At 37.6% G+C, this 21588-nt stretch overlaps 1 protein-coding gene across 16 annotated transcripts in view; it reads right to left on the reverse strand.

Annotated features, from left to right (window-relative positions):
• The window catches only part of VPS13A (vacuolar protein sorting 13 homolog A), a 248424-nt gene that overhangs the window by 171837 nt on the left and 54999 nt on the right, over positions 1-21588 (reverse strand). For 14 of the 16 annotated variants that reach the window (XR_011379457.1, XR_016236667.1, XR_016236666.1 and 11 more), the window contains 5 exons: positions 21211-21340; positions 19361-19455; positions 18928-19070; positions 12422-12611; positions 12221-12335 (listed from right to left, as the gene is read on the reverse strand). Coding sequence is in view for 9 of the 16 variants with exons in the window: in XM_089336575.1 (XP_089192701.1) it covers positions 12221-12335; positions 12422-12611; positions 18928-19070; positions 19361-19455; positions 21211-21340 (673 nt within the window). In the remaining 7 variants the exon portion in view is untranslated. The remainder of the gene's footprint in view (positions 1-12220; positions 12336-12421; positions 12612-18927; positions 19071-19360; positions 19456-21210; positions 21341-21588) is intronic. The other 2 variants (XM_089336581.1, XM_089336576.1) reach the window with 1 other exon arrangement.

Genomic DNA, 21588 nt, shown 5'->3' on the forward strand with positions numbered 1-21588 from the left:
GCTATCAATGCATCTCAAGGCTGTAAAAAAACAGCACACCAAACCCAAAACTAGCAGGAGAAAATAAATAACTCAAATTAAAGAAGAAATTAAAAAAATCACAACCAAAAAAACTATACAAAAAAATCAGCAAAACAATCAGCTGGTTTTTGGAAAAAATAAACAAAATTGACACACCATGGGCTCAACTAAAAAAATCAAGAAAAAAAGACTCAAATAAATAAAATTAGAGATGAAAAAGGAAATGTAAAAACAAAGGCCACAGAAATAAGAATCATCATCAGAAAATACGACAAACAGGTATAGGCCAACAAACCAGGAAACCTAGAAGAAGTGGACAGATTCCTTGACACATGCAACCTACATAAATTAAGCCATGGAGACACGGAAAACCTAAACAGATACATAACCAAGAGGAAAATTCAATCAATAATAAATATTCTCCTAACAAAGAAAAGACCAGGACCAGGTGGCTTCACTGCTGTATTCTACCAGACATTTAAAGAAGAGATAACTCCAATTCTTTCAAGCTACTCAAAACAAACGAAAGGGAGGGAATCCTTCCAAATTCTTTCTATAAATCCAGGATCACCTTAATGTCTAAACCTGAAAAAGATAAACAATGGAGAACTACAGATCAACTTCCCTGATGAACATAGATGCAAAAATCCTCAACAGATACTAGCTAATCGAATTCAACAGCACATCAGAAATATCATTCACCTGGACCAAGTGGGATTTATCCCTGGAATACAGGAATGGCACAACATTCACAAATCAATCAAGGGGACACATCACTAAAGATTTGAAGAACAAAATACATATGATTATCTCAATAGATGCAGAGAAAGAATTTAATAAAATACAACAACCTTTCATGATGAAAACTTTAAGCAAATTGGGTAGAGAAGGAACAGTCCTCAACAAATAAAGGCAATTCATGACAAATCCACAGCCAGTGTCCTATTGAATGGGGAAAAGTTGGAAGCATTCCCACTGAGATCTGGAATAAGACAAGGATACCCACTCTCACCATGCTTTTCAATATGGTCCTGGAAGTTTTAGCCAGAGTCATTAGGCAAGAAAAAGATCAAAGGGATACAAATTGGAAGGAAAGTCAGACTTTCCCTATTTGCAGATGACATGATTCTATATTATAGGGGATCCAAAAGACTCCACTAAGAGACTACTGAAACTTACAGAAGGTAACATAGCAGGATATAAAATCAACACACAAAACTCAACAACCTTTGTAAACACAGAGAATGCCATGACTGAGAAAAAACTTCTAAGATCAATTCCATTCACAATAGTTACAAAAATAACCAAATATCTTGGAATAAACTTAACTAAGAATGTCAAAGATCCCTACAATGAAAATTAGAAAACATTAAACAAAGAAACAGAAAAAGGTAAAAAAAAAAAAAAAAAAAAAAAAGTAAAAATCTTCATGTTCATGATTGGAAGAATCAGTATCATCAAAATGTCCAGACAACCAAAAGCAATTTATAGATTGAATGTGATACTAATCAAAACACTACTGACATTCTTCTCAGACATAGAAAAAATGATGCTGAAATTCATATGGAAGCACAAGAGACGTCGAATAGCTAAAGCAATATTATACAACAAAAACAGAGCCAGAGGCAGCACAATACCAGATTTCAAGACATACTACAGGGCAGTTATAATCAAAACAGCCTGGTACTGGTATAAAAATAGATGGATAGACCAATGACAAAGAACAGAAATGCTAGAAATTAATCCAAGCATCTACAACCAAATTTTTGACAAAGGAGCTAAAAGCCATCCCTGGAGCAAGGACAGGCTCCTCAAATGGTGCTGAAAAAACTAGATCTCCACATGGGGAAGCATGCAGCAAGACCTTTACCTGATACCTTTTACCAAAATCTACTCAAAATGACTAAAAACCTAAAGCTATGAACCAACACCATCAAATTATTAGAGAACATTTGGGAAACCCCACATGGCATCAGCACAGACAAAGAGTTCATGGAAAAGACCCCAGAGGCAAAAGCAATCAAAGCCAAAATCGAAAAATGGGATTCCATCAAATTGAGAAGCTTTGTTTCTGCAAAAGAAACAATCAGCAAGGTGAAGAGACAACTGAAAGAATGGGAGAAAATATTTGCAAACTATACAACTAATAAGGGATTAAGGATTAATAACCAGAATATATAAAGAATTCAAGAAAATAAACAACAACCAACCAAACAACCTAAGAAATGGGCAAAGGACTTAAAAAGACAGTTTTCAAAAGAAGAAATTCAAATGGCCAACAGACACACGAAAAAATGTTCAGGATCACTAGCCATCAAGGAAATGCAAATCAAAACCACAATGAGGTTTCACCTCACTCCAGTTAGAATGGCTTTCATACAGAAATCAACAAACAACAAATGCTGGCGATGACGTGAGAAAAAGGTATCCTAACCCACTGTTGGTGGGAATATAAGTTAGTAAATCCACTACAAAAGACAGTATGGAGATACTCAGAAATCTGAATATAGACCTACCATTTGACCCAGCCATCCCACTCATGGGAATCTACCCAAAGGAAATGAAATCAACATATGAAGGAGCCACCTGTACCTCCATGTTTATCACAGCTCAGTTCACAATAGCAAAGCATGTAATCAACCCAAATGCCCATCAACTATAGACTGAATAAAGAAATTATGGGATATGTACACCATGGAATACTACTACACAGCAGTAAAAACAAAAACAAATTCTGTAAATTTGCCACAAATGGATGAAACTGGAAAACATACTTAGTGAAACAAGCCAGTCCCAAAGAGACAAATTCTGTATGTTCTTCCTACCTGTGATAACTAACAGACAACATGTAGAAATGAAATAAGCACTTTGAGAAGCAATGATTTTGGAACAGTCCTTTTCTTGATGTTGATAAAAAGCTTCTTATTCTATATTTTTGTTTTTTCTTTTCTTTTCCTTTATATTTTCCTTATCTTTTTCTTTCATATGATTCACTGAATGCTATACTTAACAGTTAACCATATATGTATATTATGTATAAAGTTAAATGTAAATAGATCTCAGTAAAGAATAAGAGTGAGAATAAGAAAGAAAGAGGGAAGAGGATGGGAGTGTGGGTGGGAAGGTGGGCACTGTGGGAACAATTATCAAGATCCTAAAGTAGGGCCGGCGCCGCGGCTCACTAGCCTAATCCTACGCCTTGCGGCGCCAGCACACTGGGTTCTAGTCCCGGTCAGGGCACTGGATTCTGTCCCGGTTGCCCCTCTTCCAGGCCAGCTCTCTGCTGTGGCCCGGGAGTGCAGTGGAGGATGGCCCAAGTACTTGGGTCCTGCACCCATGGGAGACCAGGATAAGTACCTGGCTCCTGCCTTCGGATCAGCGCGTTGCACCGGCTGCAGCGCGCCAGCCGTGGCGGCCATTGGAGGGTGAACCAACGGCAAAGGAAGACCTTTCTCTCTGTCTCTCTCTCTCACTGTCCACTCTGCCTGTCAAAAAACAAAAACAAAAACAAAAACAAAAACAAAAACCTAAAGTTGTAATTGTGAAATGTATAAAGCTCACAACTTCAAAGCAACATAGTCCTACATACATTCCTATGGTCCTATGGACTTACTTCTAAGGGTACAACTTAACAAGTAGCCACAGGACCCCAAAATCCTTAAGCTGGCTGATAAAAATAGCAGCTTAAGTATTATAAAGATCAAATGGATAGAAATAAGTGGTAAAGTGACCATATAGATAGATTCAAGTATTAAAGTGATCATATAAATAGGACTAAGTGTTTGGAAACAATAATGGAATTAAAAAGCAGTGAAGGATCCAACATGGGAAGCAGTCCATACAGCAGCCTCATGGAATGACAACAGCTTTAAGTAGCACCCCAACTTCAGAATCAGCCCTAAAGGCATTCCATTCTGGCTGAAAAGCCCAGGGGAAGCATTTCAGCCATGAAAAGGCAAGACACTCTGGGAAAAAAAAATGTCCCACATAAAGGACCCGTGGGTGAGACCCCAGTGGAAAGAAATGGCCACCAAAGAAGGATGTACTTTTCTCTGAAGGGAGGAGAGAACTTCCACTTTGCTTACGGCCTTGTCAAGCCAGTAGAATCGAAAGACTTCCAAAGCCAACCTCATGTCAAGAGCCTTGGGTGATCACTGATGTCATACATAAGAGTGTTATTTGTTAAATAAACAAGAGTCACTGTGCACTAAGATCCCATGCAGGACTTCTGTCCCCAAAGAGTTGTATTGTGAGACTTAACAGTAAAACTTGTTCACAACAATCACTTTCATTTAGTGTATTAAGTGGAGGATAATACTATGTCTCATAAGTTAAAGTTATGTCTAAGAAATCAAAAGAGATGTAACATCCTTGGGTTCTTTTTTAAAGACAATTAAGTTTCTAAGAGGATAGAAAGGGGAGGAAGGAAGGGAAAAAAGGAAGGGGGAAGAAAAAAAAAAGCAAAATCACCTTCAAGAAGTAATATCATATAACAGCCCTTGTCTAGACTGTTGAGGAACAGTTCCCTCAGTTTTCTTATTCCATTCTTTGTTTCTTTTTCTTTCTCAGACTAAATAGGAGGAGGAGGAAGAAGGGGAGAGAGTGGGTGAGAGGGCAGGTAGGGTGGGAAGAATTACTATGTTTCTAATGTTGTATTTATGAGATACACACAAATGAAAAAAAGAAATTATGGGATATGTATACCTTGAAATACTACACAGCGGTGAAAAAAAAATGAAAACATCATACTTAATGAAATAAGCCAGTCCCAAAAGGACAAATACCATATGTTCTCCCTGACCTGTGGTAACTAACAGAGCACCTAAAAGGCAATCCATAAAAGTGAAATTGACAGTTTGAGATGCAATGACTTTGAAAGCCCTTGTCTCAACTGTTGAGGAACAGCTTTTTTTTTTTTTTTTAAATACTATCTGTTGAACTCTTACTTAACATAGAGTAAATCATATGTGTATAAAGTTAATTGAAAATAGAAAATAGGAAGAGGGGTGGGAGAGAGGGTTGAGGGCGGGTACAGTGGGAAGAATCACCATATTCCTAAAGTTGTAATTATGAAATGTATGAAGCTTGTGTTCCTTAAATAAAAGGCTTCTGGGAACAAAATAAAATACTTGCCTAAAAAATATCTTGTTTTTTTCCCCAAGATTGATTCATTTATTTGAAAGGCAGAGTTACAGAGACAAGGAGACAAAGGGAGGGAAGGGGGGAGGGGGAGAGGGAGAGAGAAATCTTCCACCGGCTGGTTCACTCCTCAGATGGCTACAATAGTTAGTGCAGTGCCAGGCTAAAGCCAGGAGCTTCTTCCAGGTTTCCCACATGGGAGCAGGAGCCCAGGTACTAGAGCCATCTTCTGTTGCTTTCCCAGCTGTATTAGCAGGGAGCTGGATGAGAAGTACAGCAGCCGGACTTGGTGCATTGCAGGAAGCAGCTTTACGAGCCCCTCCAGGTTGCTTTTTAATGGGAGGGAGGAAAAGTGTATTTTGTTTTATTTCAAATATAAGTCTAGTGTGTTTCTCCCCTATTTCCCCTTGCATGTAAAACAAAATCCTAACTGCTTAATATAACTTGCATGGTTTTGTGTAACTGAGATGTGTCATTTTAACATCATTCCACTCTCTCCGTTCTTACTACCTTAGAACAAATTCAACTTTATGCAACTTCCAAAGTCACCAAATTCATTCCCAAGCCAGGCTCTTTGCAGTTAACCACAGCACTGAAGGCCCTTCCTTTCTCTTCAGCTTGGTGGATCCTACATCTGCTCTTAATGTTAATTTTCCAAAGTGATCTTCTTGACATCACCACAAAACTAAACTCGGGCACCAATCATTCTCACTTCTTTGGGTCTACTACCAATATGTTTCTCCATTCAGCTCCAAATCACCTATATGCTTGCACTGGAGAAAGTGGATCCAAGTCCTTTAAATGCTTTCCCTTTGCCAATCAGCACCGAAATTGGGGACAGAAGCTTGCACCATGAGCTGCAAGAACAGACTTCAAACTGTAAACATTGTTACAGTCTGAGATAAAATACTGAATAATCTAACTTTCTAAAATATATTTCCATAATATTCAAACCTAATGTTTTAGCAATTGCTTTGGCAATCTTTATAAACAAAATAAAGGCTTAGGAAAGGAAATCTCTTAAAAGAAAAAAGTATCTAAATCTGAACGAGTATGGTGAATTTCCAATACAATCAATTCATGTTTAACTGTAACTGTTTCTATAAATCAAGAGGAACTGACTAGAAAAGAGACTTGACCTTATGCTTTTGGTTTCTATAATATACCAGTACACAGAATGTGAAATTGGTACAAATGGGATATATTATCATTTTCCTTTATGTCTTCTGATTACTAGGAAAAAATACTTGAGCCAAGCAGATGAAGAAATCATCAGCTATTTTGATAAGGCCTTCTAACTGCTGAGCTATCCTTTATGCTAGGCTGTATGTGTATGTCTTGATAAAGCTATTTAATATTTTTTTTTCCCAGGAAGAAGAGAATTATATTTTTAAAAATATGTGTGTTGGGGCCGGTGCCGTGGCTCACTTGGTTAATCCTCCGCCTGCGGCGCCAGCATCACATATGGGCACCAGGTTCTAATCCCGCTTGCTCCTCTTTCAGTCCAGCTCTCTGCTGTGGCCCAGGAGGGCAGTGGAGGATGGCCCAAGTGGTTGGGCCCCTGTACCCGCATGGGAAACCAGGAAGAAGCACCTGGCTCCTGGCTTCAGATCAGCGCAGCGCCGGCTATAGCAGCCATTTGGGGAGTAAACCAACAGAAGGAAGAACTTTCTGTCTCTCTCTCTGTCTATAACTCTACCTGTCAAATAAATTTTAAAAAATATATGTGTGTGTCTTTTTCCCTCTAGCTTTAACGCATTTTTCCCATTACTTTTTCCATCTGAATAAGTTTTTAAGAAAAAAAAAGATTTATTTGTAGGGGCGAGCACTGTGGCACAGTGGGTTAAGCAACTGACTGCCACTTAGAGTCCTGGCTTCTCCACTTCTGATCCAGCTCCCTGCTAATGACCTGAGAAAGCACCCAGAAATGGCCAAGTGCTTATGCCTTTGCACCTACATGGGAGACTGGGAAGAAGCTCCTGGCTTCATCCTGGCCTAGCCCTGGTTTTTTTTATGAAACAGATAACTAGTAAGTTGGAGAGCTATTATAGATACAGTATACCAATATTTCATCAACATATTGCAGTCTCCCTTTAAATTCCCAAGGCAAATCATAGAACTAAATCAGGGACCATTAGCCAGGGGTCCAAGAATGGAATTCAAGGATGATTACATGAACCTAAATGGGAAAAAATTATAATTTCATTTTCATTAACTACTGCTGACATTTAGAATTTCCTTCATTTAAAAGTATAGGTTCCTCTCTCTTTCTCTCTCTCTGCCCCTGTCACTCTGCCTTTCAAATAAATAAAATAAAATAAACCTTAAGACAAATTTTTACATATATATGTAAAAAGTCAGTGAAAGATGGCCCAAGTACTAGGTCGCCTGCCACCCACATGGGAGACCCAGATGGAGTTCTAGGTTCCTGGCTTTAGCCTGACCCAGCCCTGGCCATTTGGGGAGCGAACCAGAAGATGAAAGATCTCTTTCTCTCCTTTTCTCTGACACCCTATCTTTGTAATAAACAAATCTTTTTTCAAAATGTTTTAAATATATAGGCAACAAACCACTATACCTGTGATTTTGTTACTGTAAGAAACACACATCATTTCATTTTTACTCCATTAACATAGTTTTGGAAGATACCTTGAAATATCATTTATACCTTACCTTGAATTTATGGCAGTTTTCTGAGCTATTAATTTGTGTTATTTTAATTCAAAAGTGAAGATGTATTAGTACTAAACATAGTACTAATCACAGTTTGATTTTTTAAAAAGTATTTTGAAACTATTTTAATATATTTTTAACCTTTATGTATTTTATTTTATATACTTAAAACCACAAAAAAATTCTAAGAACCCATTGGCAGTTAAGTGAATTCACTTTCAGTTGAATATTTAATAGTGTTATCCAGAAAATAGTATCCATTTATCTACATAAAGCCTCAACTCAGACAACAAACATGGAAAACGAAACAACCTACCAAGGCGAATTTTAACTAAGATTAGGTTTTGAATATAGACTAAAATATTTAATTATATTGCCAAACCTTGGTAATATGGATGAAGAGATAGCCAGACTCTTGAGAAAAAAGCAACAAGAAATGTTGACTATGACACAAACAAATGACACCAAAATATAGTGAAATCAAATTGAAGGTGTAACTAACAGATTTAAGTGCATCCATGAAAAATTTTATCCTGAAACCATTTTCTGCACCTGGAAAACTTGAATATTTTGTTTCATGGTTTGCTGGAGCAGGAAGAACAGAAGACAATGATGAGGATTCTAACGGGAATTTTCCTCACAAAGCTGGGATCTCAAAGGATACCTACTTAAAGTGAGAACAAGCCAAAAGTTCAATCTCCCTCTCCCTAAACCATACCAAAGGAGAACACAAAGGAAAGCTCTGAGGAAAATCAGGATAAAGGGGTAATATCCCTGTGAATTGTAACCACAACATGGTGCTCTAGTATGAATGTATCCTTAACAACTTCTCTGCAGAACAGAATACCTTAACCCGTGAATTTAGTTTAAATGGTACCACCAATATATTCTAATTTCTGGAATAAGAAAGAAAAATCTTTCCTGAATAAAAATGCATTTCACTTAAGCTTCAGAAAATTATCCCAAATAATTTTCCAAGAAAAATCAACACATCACAATTAAATTACCAAGCATGAAAAAACTCAAGTTATCAAAAATAAGAACTAGCAGAAACCAAAGAGAGAAGATAGCAGAGACCCACAAAAGTCTTCACAAAATGGAACTATATAAATAGAATTATCTGGTGAAACAGAATACAAAATACTATCCATATGATATTAAAAAAAATAGAGGGCAAGGTTAAGGATATCCATGAGAAATGTAATACTAAAAAATAGTGGCAAGCAGATTTTAACATTCTTTCTAAAGTGAAAAATATCCATCAGTGAAATTAAACTGAATTGTAATAACATATTAGACATGGTTGAAGAAAGACAGCAAATTAGGAAAGAAATTAGCCATTATATAACATGGAACAATAACAAAATAAGAAGGAAAGAAAACAGGATATAGAAGTGCAATGGAAGAGAGAAAGAAAGGATAAAATACATTTAGCCAGAGTTCCAAGTAAAAAAAATATGTATATAAAGAGTTAATGGATAAGAATTTCCCAGTGGATTTTCTAGAATTCACTAGACAGCACCAGTTCTCAAATTCAGAAAATACAATGAATCTAAAAAAGTATACATAAAAGTCCACAGCTGGTTTAATCATATGAAACTACTGAATAAAAAAAGGTCTTAAAAAGATAAATAACAGATAAGATAATCTACAAAGAGACAGTAGACATATTGATGCCTGAATTCAGTAACAGAACCTGAAAGACAGTAAAATGTTGTGTTGGGCTGAAAATACTAGCCAATCCTTAAATTTATATCCACTCAAAATAGCTTTCAAAGCTGAGGTGGAAAAAATTTCATTTCACATCAATCACAAAGAAAAAAATTTACAAATGAACCTCCAATACAAAGAAAAAGATCTCAGATAAAAGGGGAATAAACAGTACTAAAGGGCAAAAAATTATCTAGGAAATTCTAAACTAACATATACTAAACTATACTAACACATACAAAACAAAGTCCAATGAAGTTAAGAATAGAAATATACTAATAGCATTCCAGACATTAGAATGGTAAATGAAGTTCAAGTGTACTAAAGTCATTTTAATAACTAAAAGAGTGCAAATTTTCTATGATATTTACATGTTGGAAAAAATATGTTGGGATTTATAGAATAAAAATTTTAACTCAAAATCATAGTTTCAGGTAACAGGGAGGAGGGAATGCTATAATTTATACAAAGAAAGGCAAGAGAGATACATAAAACAGGAAATCAAATTAAAAAGCACAAAATAAAATCACAGATATAAGGATAAATAAATTAAATGCAAATATAAAATAAAGACTATAGGAGTGGGCATTTGGCAATACAATTGAGATGCCACTTGGGAGGCTTCCATTCAGAGTATCTGGTTCAAGTTCCAGCTCTGATTTTAATCCAACTTCCTGCTAATGTGCATCCTGGTAAGGCAGAAAATGATGGCTCCAATACTTAGGTCCCCACCACCCATGTAGGAAACCTGGATTGAATTCTGGATCCCTGCCTTTGGCCTGGCCCAGCTTCCATTTTTCCACGCACTTGGGGAGTGAAATAGCGGATGGAATCTCTCCCTCTCTCCTTCTGGCTTTTAAATAAAATAAAGATGAAAATAGAATGAACACTACAAATCTAAAATGAGAAAAATCCTACTGTACCCTGCTGACCTATGTGAAAATACATAGAGGAAAAAGAAGTGAAGTAAATGGAAAACCATATACCAAGTAAAATTTTAACCAAAAGAAACACTATTTATCCATATTTATATCAATTAAAATGAGCATAGAGGGAAAAATATTAAAGTATTATTAAAAATATACAATTTATACAGATGAAAGACTTGTTCACAGGAGAAAAAAAATATTTCTGCATGCATCCAAAGACAGCATCAAAATTTAAAGAAAAAACAGACAATTCTAGAAGAAACAAAATGTATATTTATAATGAGGCATTTTCATATATTTCTCTAAATCATTAGGTCAAGGTGACAAAAAGAATGGGGAAAAAAACTCACAAAGATACAGAAAATTTAAAGTACATGACTAGCAAATGTGACCTAATGGATATGCACAAACATTTAAAAACACAGGCTTTTTAGTATATATGGAACATTAAAATAAATAAATACATATTAAGAAAGCAAGGAGCCGGCGCCGCAGCTCACTAGGCTAATCCTCCGCCTTGCGGCGCCGGCACACCGGGTTCTAGTCCCGGTTGGGGTGCCGGATTCTGTCCCGGTTGCCCCTCTTCCAGGCCAGCTCTCTGCTGTGGCCAGGGAGTGCAGTGGAGGATGGCCCAAGTGCTTGGGCCCTGCACCCCATTGGAGACCAGGAAAAGCACCTGGCTCCTGGCTCCTGCCATTGGATCAGCACGGTGTGCCGGCCGCAGCGCACCGGCCGCAGCGGCCATTGGAGGGTGAACCAATGGCAAAGGAAGACCTTTCTCTCTGTCTCTCTCTCTCTCACTGTCCACTCTGCCTGTCAAAAAAATAAAATAAAATAAATAAATAAATAAATAAAAAAGAAAGCAAGGCCCAATAAATTCCAAAGTGTTAAATTCATACAAATTATCTCTATATTCAATTATTTAAAAACTTGAATGTGTAATTTTAAACCTTCCCACAAAGAAATCTCCAAGCCCAAATGGTTTTACTATTCAGCACTACAATACTCTTTAAGGAAAAAGTAACACTCAACTTCACACAAACTCTCCTAGAGACTAAAAAAAGATGCAATTTTTATTTTTTGCCACCAAAATATCTTTTATTTTTTAATTTTTTTATTTTTTATTTATTTTTTTTGACAGGCAGAGTTAGACAGTGAGAGAGAGAGAGAGAGGTCTTCCTTCCATTGGTTCACCCCAAAATGGCCACCACGGCAGGCGCACTGCGCCAATCTGAAGCCAGGAGCCAGGTGCTTCCTCCTGGTCTCCCATGTAGGTGCAGGGCCCAATCACTTGGGCCATCCTCCACTGCCTTCCCCGGCCACAGCAGAGAGCTGGACTGGAAGAGGAGCAACTGGGACAGAATCCAGCGCCTCAACCGGGACCGAAACCCAGGGTGCCAGCGCTGCAGATGGAGGATTAGCCAAGTGAGCCGCGGCACTGGCCTGCCACCAAAATATCAAAATAAGAAAATTATAGGTTTGTTCTTGTCACAGAAGTCCAAAAATACTAAGCAAAATCTTGCAATTAACTTAAATGTACTAATCACATATGAACTTTGAGTATAATAAAAGATTATTTGTTATATTTGTCTTCAAAAAGAAAAGAACCAATTCAGTTTCCATTCAACTATATCTAGTACAGAAATATAATTAAAGTAAAATTTACTAAAATCATTTTAACATAGTAAGCACAAATAAAGTTTAGCATAGGGTACAGTTAATTGATCACTCTTAGCGCCAGCATTTACCTGTTGCTGTCTTATCACGGAATTCTTCAAGCTTTGTCAAAGTTGCCGAAGTGAGCTGTGCTAGATGTACCTCTTTTGGAGGTCTAAAGAATTCCACTATACTATTCACTGTCCTCTGTTAAAATAAGCACCATTAGCATGAGGCAAAAACTCAAAGCAAATTGAAATGTATTAAAACTTGTTAATTTAAAAAACACTTACTGCATCATATATCATTTCTAAAGGTTCAGCTTCTATAACACATCTTTGGGCAACAGTTTCATCTAATGGATTTATCTCAAATATGATTTGGAAAAGTGACGTAGCATCATCCAAAGAGGACAAGAGGCGGGGTTTTTTGGAATTATTTGGTAAGCCAGTAACATGAAATGAATCTATTTTGGTTACAAATCTGTATGAAAAAGGACAAAATTACTAATCAATACAATTTTAAGAAACTTTTTCCAATTGAAAATGATAAAAAGTAATTAACATCACTTCGCATTTCCTGCAACTCTATCTAGTCCATTCAGATCAAAGAAAATATACAAAGGTTCTCTCTGAACTGACAGATTTCACAAAGAATCATATTCACATACCAATTTCTATGTAAAAAAAGCTATGATAAACTAATACTTGGTGTACTTTCTACTGAAATCTGAAAGAAAATAACAGTAAATCCCTATAATGTTTAAATGCATGTTATAAGCACCTCCTCTTCTAAGAACAAAAATAAATAATTAAAAACCAAGTATCTTGGGGCCAGCACTGTGGCACAGCAGGTTAAGACAGTCTGCAATGCTGGCACACGTATGAGCTCAAGCCCCAGCTGCTCCACTTTGCTGATGAGCCTGGGAAAGCAGCACAAGATGGGCCCAAATGTCATGGGAGACCAAGATGAAGCTACTGGCTCATGACTGGCCCAGCCCGAAGCTGCAGCCACTTAGGGGATGAACCAGCAGATGGAGACCCCTCTCTGCCTTTCCTCTCCATATAACTCTGCTTTTCAAATAAATAAATCTTCAAAATCTATATTCTAAAAGACAGCTAACAACAGTTGTTGATGAGGATGGAGAAATTGGAAATCATATACCCCTGCTGATAGGAATGTAAAATGGCACAGCTGCTTTAAAAAAGTCTGGCAAAAAGGGCAAGCGCTGTGGCATAGCAGGTAAAACCACCACCTGCGGCTCCAGCATCTCATAAGTGTGCTGGATCAAGTCCTGGCTGCTCCACTTCCAATCCAGCTTCCTGCAAATGTGCCCAGGAAAGCAGTGAAAGATGGGCCAAGTACTTGATCCCCAGCACAAATGTGGGAGACCCAGAAGAAGCTCCAGGCTCCAGACCAGACCAGCTCCACTATTGTGGCCATTTGAAGAGTGAACCAACAGATAGAAGATCCCTTTCTCTCTCTGTAACTCTATCTTTCAAATAAACAAATCTTTAAAACAAACAAAAAGACTGGCATTTGCTCAAAATGTTAAAGTTATCATTTGAGGCACCGATTCCACTACTAGATATATTTACCCAAGAAATTTAAACCTACAAAACCAAAACAAAATCTTATTCATGAATATTAACAGAAGCATGCTTCATAACGGCCAAATTTGAAAACACTTCCACAAGTCTGAGTTGTGGAGACAACTCAAATATTTATGAACTGATCAACAGACAAACAAAATGCAGTATATCTCCCCAGTGGAATATTAGGCAATAACAAGGAATGAAGTACTAATTCATGCTGTAACATGGATGAACCATAAAATGTGACAAAATCTAAACAAAAAAGGCCACATATTATAGGATTCCCTTCATACGAAACATCCAAAATAGACAAATCTTTTAGAAACAGAAAAATCAATTACTTATTACTAGGGGTCAGGATAGAGGGCACCAGGAAGTAATTGCTAATAATACAGGGTTTCTTTTTGATGTGCTGAAACATTCTGCAATTAGAAGGGTTGTACAACCTTGTAAATACATCAACGTAAGTTGGTATAAGTTATAAAAAAATGAATTGTGTACTTTAAATGGATGAATTCTGGTATGTCAATTTTATCTCCATAAAACTAATTTTTCCCTTAAAAACTTATTTGTTAGAAAGTCAGTTTCATGGGGGCTGGTGCTGTGGCACAGAGGGTTAAAGCCCTGGACTGAAGCACCAGCATCCCATATGGACGCCGGCTCTAGTCCCAGCTGCTCCTCTTCTGATCCAGCTCTCTGCTGTGGCCTGGGAAAGCAGAAGATGGCCCAAGTCCTTGGGCCCCTGCACCAACGTGGGAGACCTGGTAGAAGTTCCTGGCTTTGGATCGGCACAGCTCCGGCCGTTGCAGCCATCCTGGGAGTGAACCAGTGGACAGAAGACCTCTCTCTGTCTCTACCTCTCTCTGTAACTCTTTCAAATAAATAAAAATTTAAAAAGTCAGTTCAGAGAGACAGGAAGAGACAGAGATCTTCTATCTGCTGGTTCACTCGCCAAGTGGCTACAACAGCCATTACTGGCCAAAGCCAGGAATCAGGAGCTTCTTTCAGGTCTCCCACGTGGATGGCAAGGCCCAAATACTTGGGCCATCTTCTGCTGCTTTCCCAAGTAATTAGCAGGGAGCTGTATCGGAACTAAAGCAGCTGGGACACAAACCAGCACCCATAGGGGATGTTGGCATCATACCTGGTGGCTTTATCCAACATGCCGCAACACTGCTGGCCCCATCAAAAATTCTTTTAAAAAGATTTATATAAATAAAAATTAATATATTCAATTAAATTTATATATTCAATTTAAAAACTGAAAGGCACTGTTAAAGATTACAAAAGAGACAAAGATCAAAATCTTCTATCCATTGATTCATTCTCCAAATGGTCACCAATGGCCAGGACTGAACCAGGTTGAGGCCAAGAGCCAGGACTTTCATCTACATATCCCACATGGGTGCAAGGGCCCAAGCATTTGTGCGATCTTCTACTGATTTCCTAGGCACAACAGCAGGGAGCTGGATGGGAAGTGGAGCAGCCAGGACATGAACTGGCACCCACATGGGATGTAGGTGCTGCAGGTGGTAGTTTTAACTGCTACAGCAGAGCACCAGCCCCCATCAAACTACTTTTAAAAATAAAATTTTGGGACAGTGTTATATGTTCTGTAGCAGGTGGCAGGTGGGGTTAAATCTTTACAAAAAATAAAAGATGAAAAATACATACATACTCAGATTAAAAATCACATAGTTAAGGCTGTTGATTTTTGTGTCATGATGCTGACCATTTTTGTAATTTTTATTGTTCCATACATATTTCTTCAGCTTTGTTTTCTATGGACCATGTTATTATCTTCATAATTCGAAAAAATATAATGTATATTGCTCAAAAAATCTAAATTCCTTTAAAAATGATAAATTAAATCACAGAACTCTTTTTTTTTAGCTTTTATTTAATAAATATAAATTTCCAAAGTACAACTTTTGAATTATAGTGGCTCCCCACCATAACCTCCCGTCACCCGCAACCATCCCATCCCCCACTCCCTCTCCCATCCCATTCTTCATCACGATTCATTTTCAATTATCTTTATATACAGAAGATCTACTTAGTATATACTAAGCAAAGATTTCAACAGTTTGCACCCAAACACAAACACAAAGTATAAAGTACTGTTTGAATACTGGTTTTACTGTTAATTCACATAGTACAACACATTAAGGACAGAGATCCTACATGAGGAGTAAGTGCACAGTGACTCCTGTTGTTGACTTAACAAATTGACACTCTTGTTTATGACGTCAGTAATCACCTGAGGCTCTTGTCCTGAGCTGCCAAGGCTATAGAAGCCTCTTGAGTACACCAACTCTGATCTTGTTTAGAAAAGGCTACGTTCAAAGTGGAAGTTCTCTCCTCCATTCAGAGAAAGGTACTGCCTTCTTTGATGGCCTGTTCTTTCCACTGGGATCACACTCACAAAGATCTTCATTTGGGTCATTTATTTGCCACAGTGTCTTGGCTTTCCATGCCTGCAAAACTCTCATGGGTTTTTTAGCCAGATCTGAATGCCTGAAGGGCTGATTCTGAGGCCAGAGTGCTGTTTAGGGCTTTTGCCATTCTATGAGTCTGCTGCGTATCCTGTTTCCCATACAGGATCATTCCCTCCTTTTTAATTCTATCCATTATTATTTGCAGAAACTGATCTTATTTATCCTATCTTTTTGATCAATTATAAACTTAAACTGATGACTTTAAAAAAGTAAGATGGCATTGGTACATGCCACCTTGATGGGATTGAATTGGAATCCCCTGGCACATGTCTATCTCTACCATTAGGGGTAAGTCCAAGTGAGCACGTGCCGAACTGTACATCTCCTCCCTCTCTTATTCCCACTCTTATATTTAACAGGGATCACTTTTCAGTTAAATATAAACACCTAAGAATAATTGCGTGTTAATTAAAGAGTTCAACAAATGGTATTAAGTAGAATAAAAAAAAATACTAAAAGGAAGAAAACAGTAAGTTATTCCTCAATAGTCAGGAGAAGGGCTGATCAAGTCACCATTTCTAATAGTGTCCATTTCACTTCAACAGGTTTCTTTTTTGTTGCACGGTTAGTTGTCACTGATCAGGGAGAACATATATTTGTCTCTTTGCGACTGGCTTATTTCACTCAGCATGATGTGTTCCAGATTCCTCCATTTTGTTGCAAATGAACAGATTTCATTTTTTTAACCACTGTATAGTATTCTATAGAGTACATATCCCATAATTTCTTTATCCAGTCTACTGTTGATGGGCATTTGGGTTGGTTCCAGGTCTTAGCTATTGTGAACTGAGCTGCAATAAACATTGAGGTCCAGATAGCCCTTTTATTTGCCAATTTAATTACCCTTGAGGAAATTCTGAGGAGTTGGATGCCTGGGTGATATGGTAGGGCTATATGCAGGTTTCTGAGAAATCTCCAGACTGACTTCCAAAGTGGCTTGCATCTATTGAGATAATCATTGGTTTTTCTTCTGCAGTTTGTTAATGTGGTGTATCACATTGATTGATTTGCGAACACTGAACCATCCCTGCATTCCAGGGATAAATCCCACTTGGTCTGCGTGGATGATCTTTCTGATGTGTTGTTCCTTAACATATCTTTTAAATAATCAGCGCCCTGTAATTAGGTGCATATACCTTTATAATAGTTACATCTTCCTGTTGAATTGATCCCTTAATCATTATATAGTGCCCCTCTTTGTCTCAACAGTTTTTGTGTTAAAGTTTATTTTGTCTGGCCAGCGCCGCGGCTCTCTAGGCTAATCCTCCACCTTGCGGCGCTGGCACACCGGGTTCTAGTCCCAGTCAGGGCACCGGATTCTGTCCCGGTTGCCCCTCTTCGAGGCCAGCTCTCTGCTGTGGCCCGGGAGTGCAGTGGAGGATGGCCCAAGTGCTTAGGCCCTGCACCCCATGGGAAACCAGGATAAGCACCTGGCTCCTGCCATCGGATCAGCGCGGTGCGCCGGCTGCAGCGCGCCAGCCATGGCGGCCATTGGAGGGTGAACCAACGACAAAGGAAGACCTTTCTCTCTGTCTCTCTCTCTCACTGTCCACTCTGCCTGTCAAAAAAATAAAAAAAAAAAAGTTTATTTTGTCTGATATTAAGATAGCTACACCAGCTCTTCTTTGGTTTCTGTTGGCATGTAGTATCTTTTTCCAACCTTTCACTTTCAGTCTGCATGCATCTTTGATGGAAAGATGTGCTTCTTGTAAGCAGCAAATAGACAGGTTTTGTTTTTTAATCCATTCAGCCAGTCTGTGTCTTTTAATTAGAGAGTTGAGGCCATTTACATTCAATGATAAGTAGTGACTTTGATAAGTAGTGACTTTGCCCTGCCATTTTTCCAAAGATATTTCTAACACATGCTTTGAACTTCCTGTGATCTTTTTACTGAGAGATTTTCTGCGTTTACCTTCTTTCGTATTGATGGCCGTGTTTCTGTTTCTGCAATCACAGTACTCTTTACAAGACTTATGTAAGACCTAACTTCCAACCTCAAAATGAAATTTTTTCTTATAAAATACAGGTTAATTATCTTTCATCTAAGACAGGACCAAAAGTGTCTATAATTTTAGATTTCTTGAATTTTGGAATATCTGTATACACATAATAAGATATCTAAAGGGGGCTCTCGCTGTTGTGTAGAAAATTAAGTCTCTGCCTGCAGTGCCAGTATCCCATATGGGTGTTAGTTTAAGTCCTGGCTCCTGCACCTCTGATCCAGCTCCCTGCTAATGTGCCTGGGAAAGCAGAAAAAGATGTCCCAAGTGCTTGTACCTCTTCACACACATAGGAGACCTGGAAGAAGCTCCTTGTTTCTGGCTTCAGCCTGACCCACCCCTGGGCATTGAGGCCATTTGGGAAGTGAACCAAAAGATGGAATATATATCTTTCTCTCTATCACTGCCTTTTGAATAAGTAAATTTTAAAAAAAATTTAAAAAGAGATTGATATCAAAGGATGAGATGCAAATCTAAATGTAAAATTCACTTATCTTTAATATGGACACATAGCCTAAAGGTAATTATTTACATTATTTTAAGTGAATACCTATTTTAACTGCGATGTATGAGGTTAAATCTGGAATATTCCACTTGTGGAAGTATGTCAGTGCTCAAAAAGTTTCTGATTTTGAAACATTTCAGATTTTGGATATTCAGATTAGGGATGCTTGACCTATTTAAAAAATAATAAATTGATACTTACTTTATTGCTTGTGCTCCAGGTCTTTGCACAACCAAAGTGCTAAATTCTTCTACCACAATATCTAACAGCTCAGGCTTTTGGTCATTTTCTCTTAGGACAATAGACATACTTTTCAAGTGAACAAAAAACTTCATTGCTTCAAACTGGAGTATATTCAAAAGAATAAAATGTAAAAAAAAAAAATTATATAAATGCAGCAAATACTCTTATTCATTAATTCATTCTTTTCAAAACCCACAAAGTACTTTAAAGACCACTATTTGTACATTAAATAATCACCATATTAACACCAAATAAAAATATTAAAATAAATGCAATATTGACAGATGCAGAAAACTGCAGAATAAGTCAACAGTCTATTATTTCTTAAAGGATTCAAAAAAAGATATACTTGGTATTAAACTCTGAGATATAAGGCAAGAAAATATCTTACTGTTTTTGGCAAGGTTGGATCAACTGCTGTTTCACTATAGCCAATTGCTTCATACAGTGATGCTTTTTCTTGAGGTGTCAACATTTCTTCAAGAGCTATAAATCATAAAGAAGCAGTTTGTGTTTTTAATTGACAGAAATATAAAAGTAACACATAATTTAGCTGCCTTTAATAAACTGAAAAATTCACTTTCTTTTTTCTTATACTTTTTTAAAAAAGATTGATTTTTTTTTGAAAGGCAAAGTTAGACAGAGAGAGAGAGACCTTCCACCACTGGCTCACAACTCAAATCATCTCAGCAGCCAGAGCTGGGCTGATCCAACGCCAGGCGCCAGGAGCCAGGAGCTTATTCTGGGTCTGCCACATGGGTGCTGGGGCCCACATCTGCTGCTTTCCCAGGCACATTAGCAGGGAGCTGGATCAAAAGTGGAGTAACCAGGACTCGAACAGGCACCAGTTCAGCATGCCAGCACTGCAAGTGGCAGCTCTACTTGCTACGCCACAGCACCAGCACCTACTTGTAAAGAACCAATGAAGACTAAAATGGCATTGGTAAGTTTAGAAATTATTCTCCAAAAATATGTTACTTAATATGTAAATTTAACAACGTAACTTTCTAAATGCTTATAGTAAGTACTCAAAGGCTAACTGGGCACTTAATAGCACTGTGGTTTAACACAGTAAGCATACAAAGTCGGTAATATGCAATAGGACATCTTCACAGATTACATGACAGAGAGTTAAATAACTTTCCAGGACCAGACTGCCAACAAGTGACAGATATAAGACACACACCTAAGTCCCTAAGCCTCTAAAGCTATCTTAGGCATTTTTAAGCAATAAAAATGTTTCCAAGAGACAATTTCAATTAAAATTTATAATGTTGGGGCCTGTGTTGCGGTACACCAGGTTAAGCATTGCAGGCATCTAATATGAGCATCAACTGGAGTCCCAGCTGCTCCACTTCCTATCCACTTTCCTGTGAATGAGCCTAGGAAAGAAGTAGAAGATGGCCCATCTATAGGAAAGCCCAAACACAGGAAAGTTCCTGACTCCTGGCTTGGCCTGGTCTAGTACCAGGAGTTGTGGCCATTTGGAAGGTAAACCAGCAGATGTAAAATCAATTGATTAATATCTCTTCTCTGTCTCTCCTTCCTCTGCAGTTGAATGACCAAATCTTTATGAAAAAAATTTACAGGGGCTGATGTTGTTAAGCCTCTGTCTGCAGTGTCAGCATCCCATATGGGTGCTGGTTCTGGTATCGGCTGTTCTGCTTCTGATTCAGCTCCCTTCCTGCTAATGTGCCTAGTGAAGCAGTGGAAGATAGACAAGTGATTGGGCCCCTGAACCTGCATGGGAGACCTGGAAGAAGCTCCTGGCTTTGGATCAGCCCCCTCCAGCCACTGCGGCCATTTTGGGAATGAATCAGTGGATGGAAGGTATCTCTTTCTCTCCCTCTCTCTCCCCTCCTTCTCTCTCTCTGTATCTCTGCCCTTCAAATAAATAAATCTTTTTTTAAAAATTTCCAATGGTATAGAACAATCTGCAATTTTTATGTACCTATAACTGTGCTACATGGCTTCACTAAATCCTCTGGGAATAGAACTCTTCTTTAAGTATTACCAAGATTAAAAATTTTTGCTTTATTAAATTTCTTGTCTTATAAACAATTATAATTTAAATACAATTATAATTTTAAAATTTTAATAGTAATTTTGACAGCAAGTCTTAACTATATATATCATTATAATACTTATAGTGTATATTCATTTTAATCAGAAAATTTTCTGCAAAACTGTATTTTCACATCCAATGATTAAGTACACTACTGTAAAATGAAATGGACATACTTCCAGGTTTAACATCTGGTTGTTGTTTAGTATTGGATTCTGACCAACTCCACAGCCAGCCAAACCATCCTTTATTATCCTCTGGATCTTTTACACCTTCTTTATAAATCCTGTATCCAGCTTTCTTTACCTAAAATGAATAAATGTTCAAGGAAATAACAAATTATCCTCTATTTAAAATTGAGAGAAATAAAAGCATATTTCCAAAACTTTTCTGCTTGAGTGAATGAATGTAAGCTACATATACACTGACAATAGAACCCAGTAATTGTAAATTCAGCCAAGCATAAGAATTTAGTTCTCCCTCACTGACTCACAAAAGATGGTGATCAGAGAAAAAAAAAGAATTAACTTTTCATCTTCATATCAACTCTGAAT

The sequence above is a fragment of the Oryctolagus cuniculus genome, chromosome 1 (assembly GCF_051225735.1).
Source record: "Oryctolagus cuniculus isolate XC-2025 breed Fujian yellow rabbit chromosome 1, ASM5122573v1, whole genome shotgun sequence".
NCBI lineage: Eukaryota > Metazoa > Chordata > Mammalia > Lagomorpha > Leporidae > Oryctolagus > Oryctolagus cuniculus.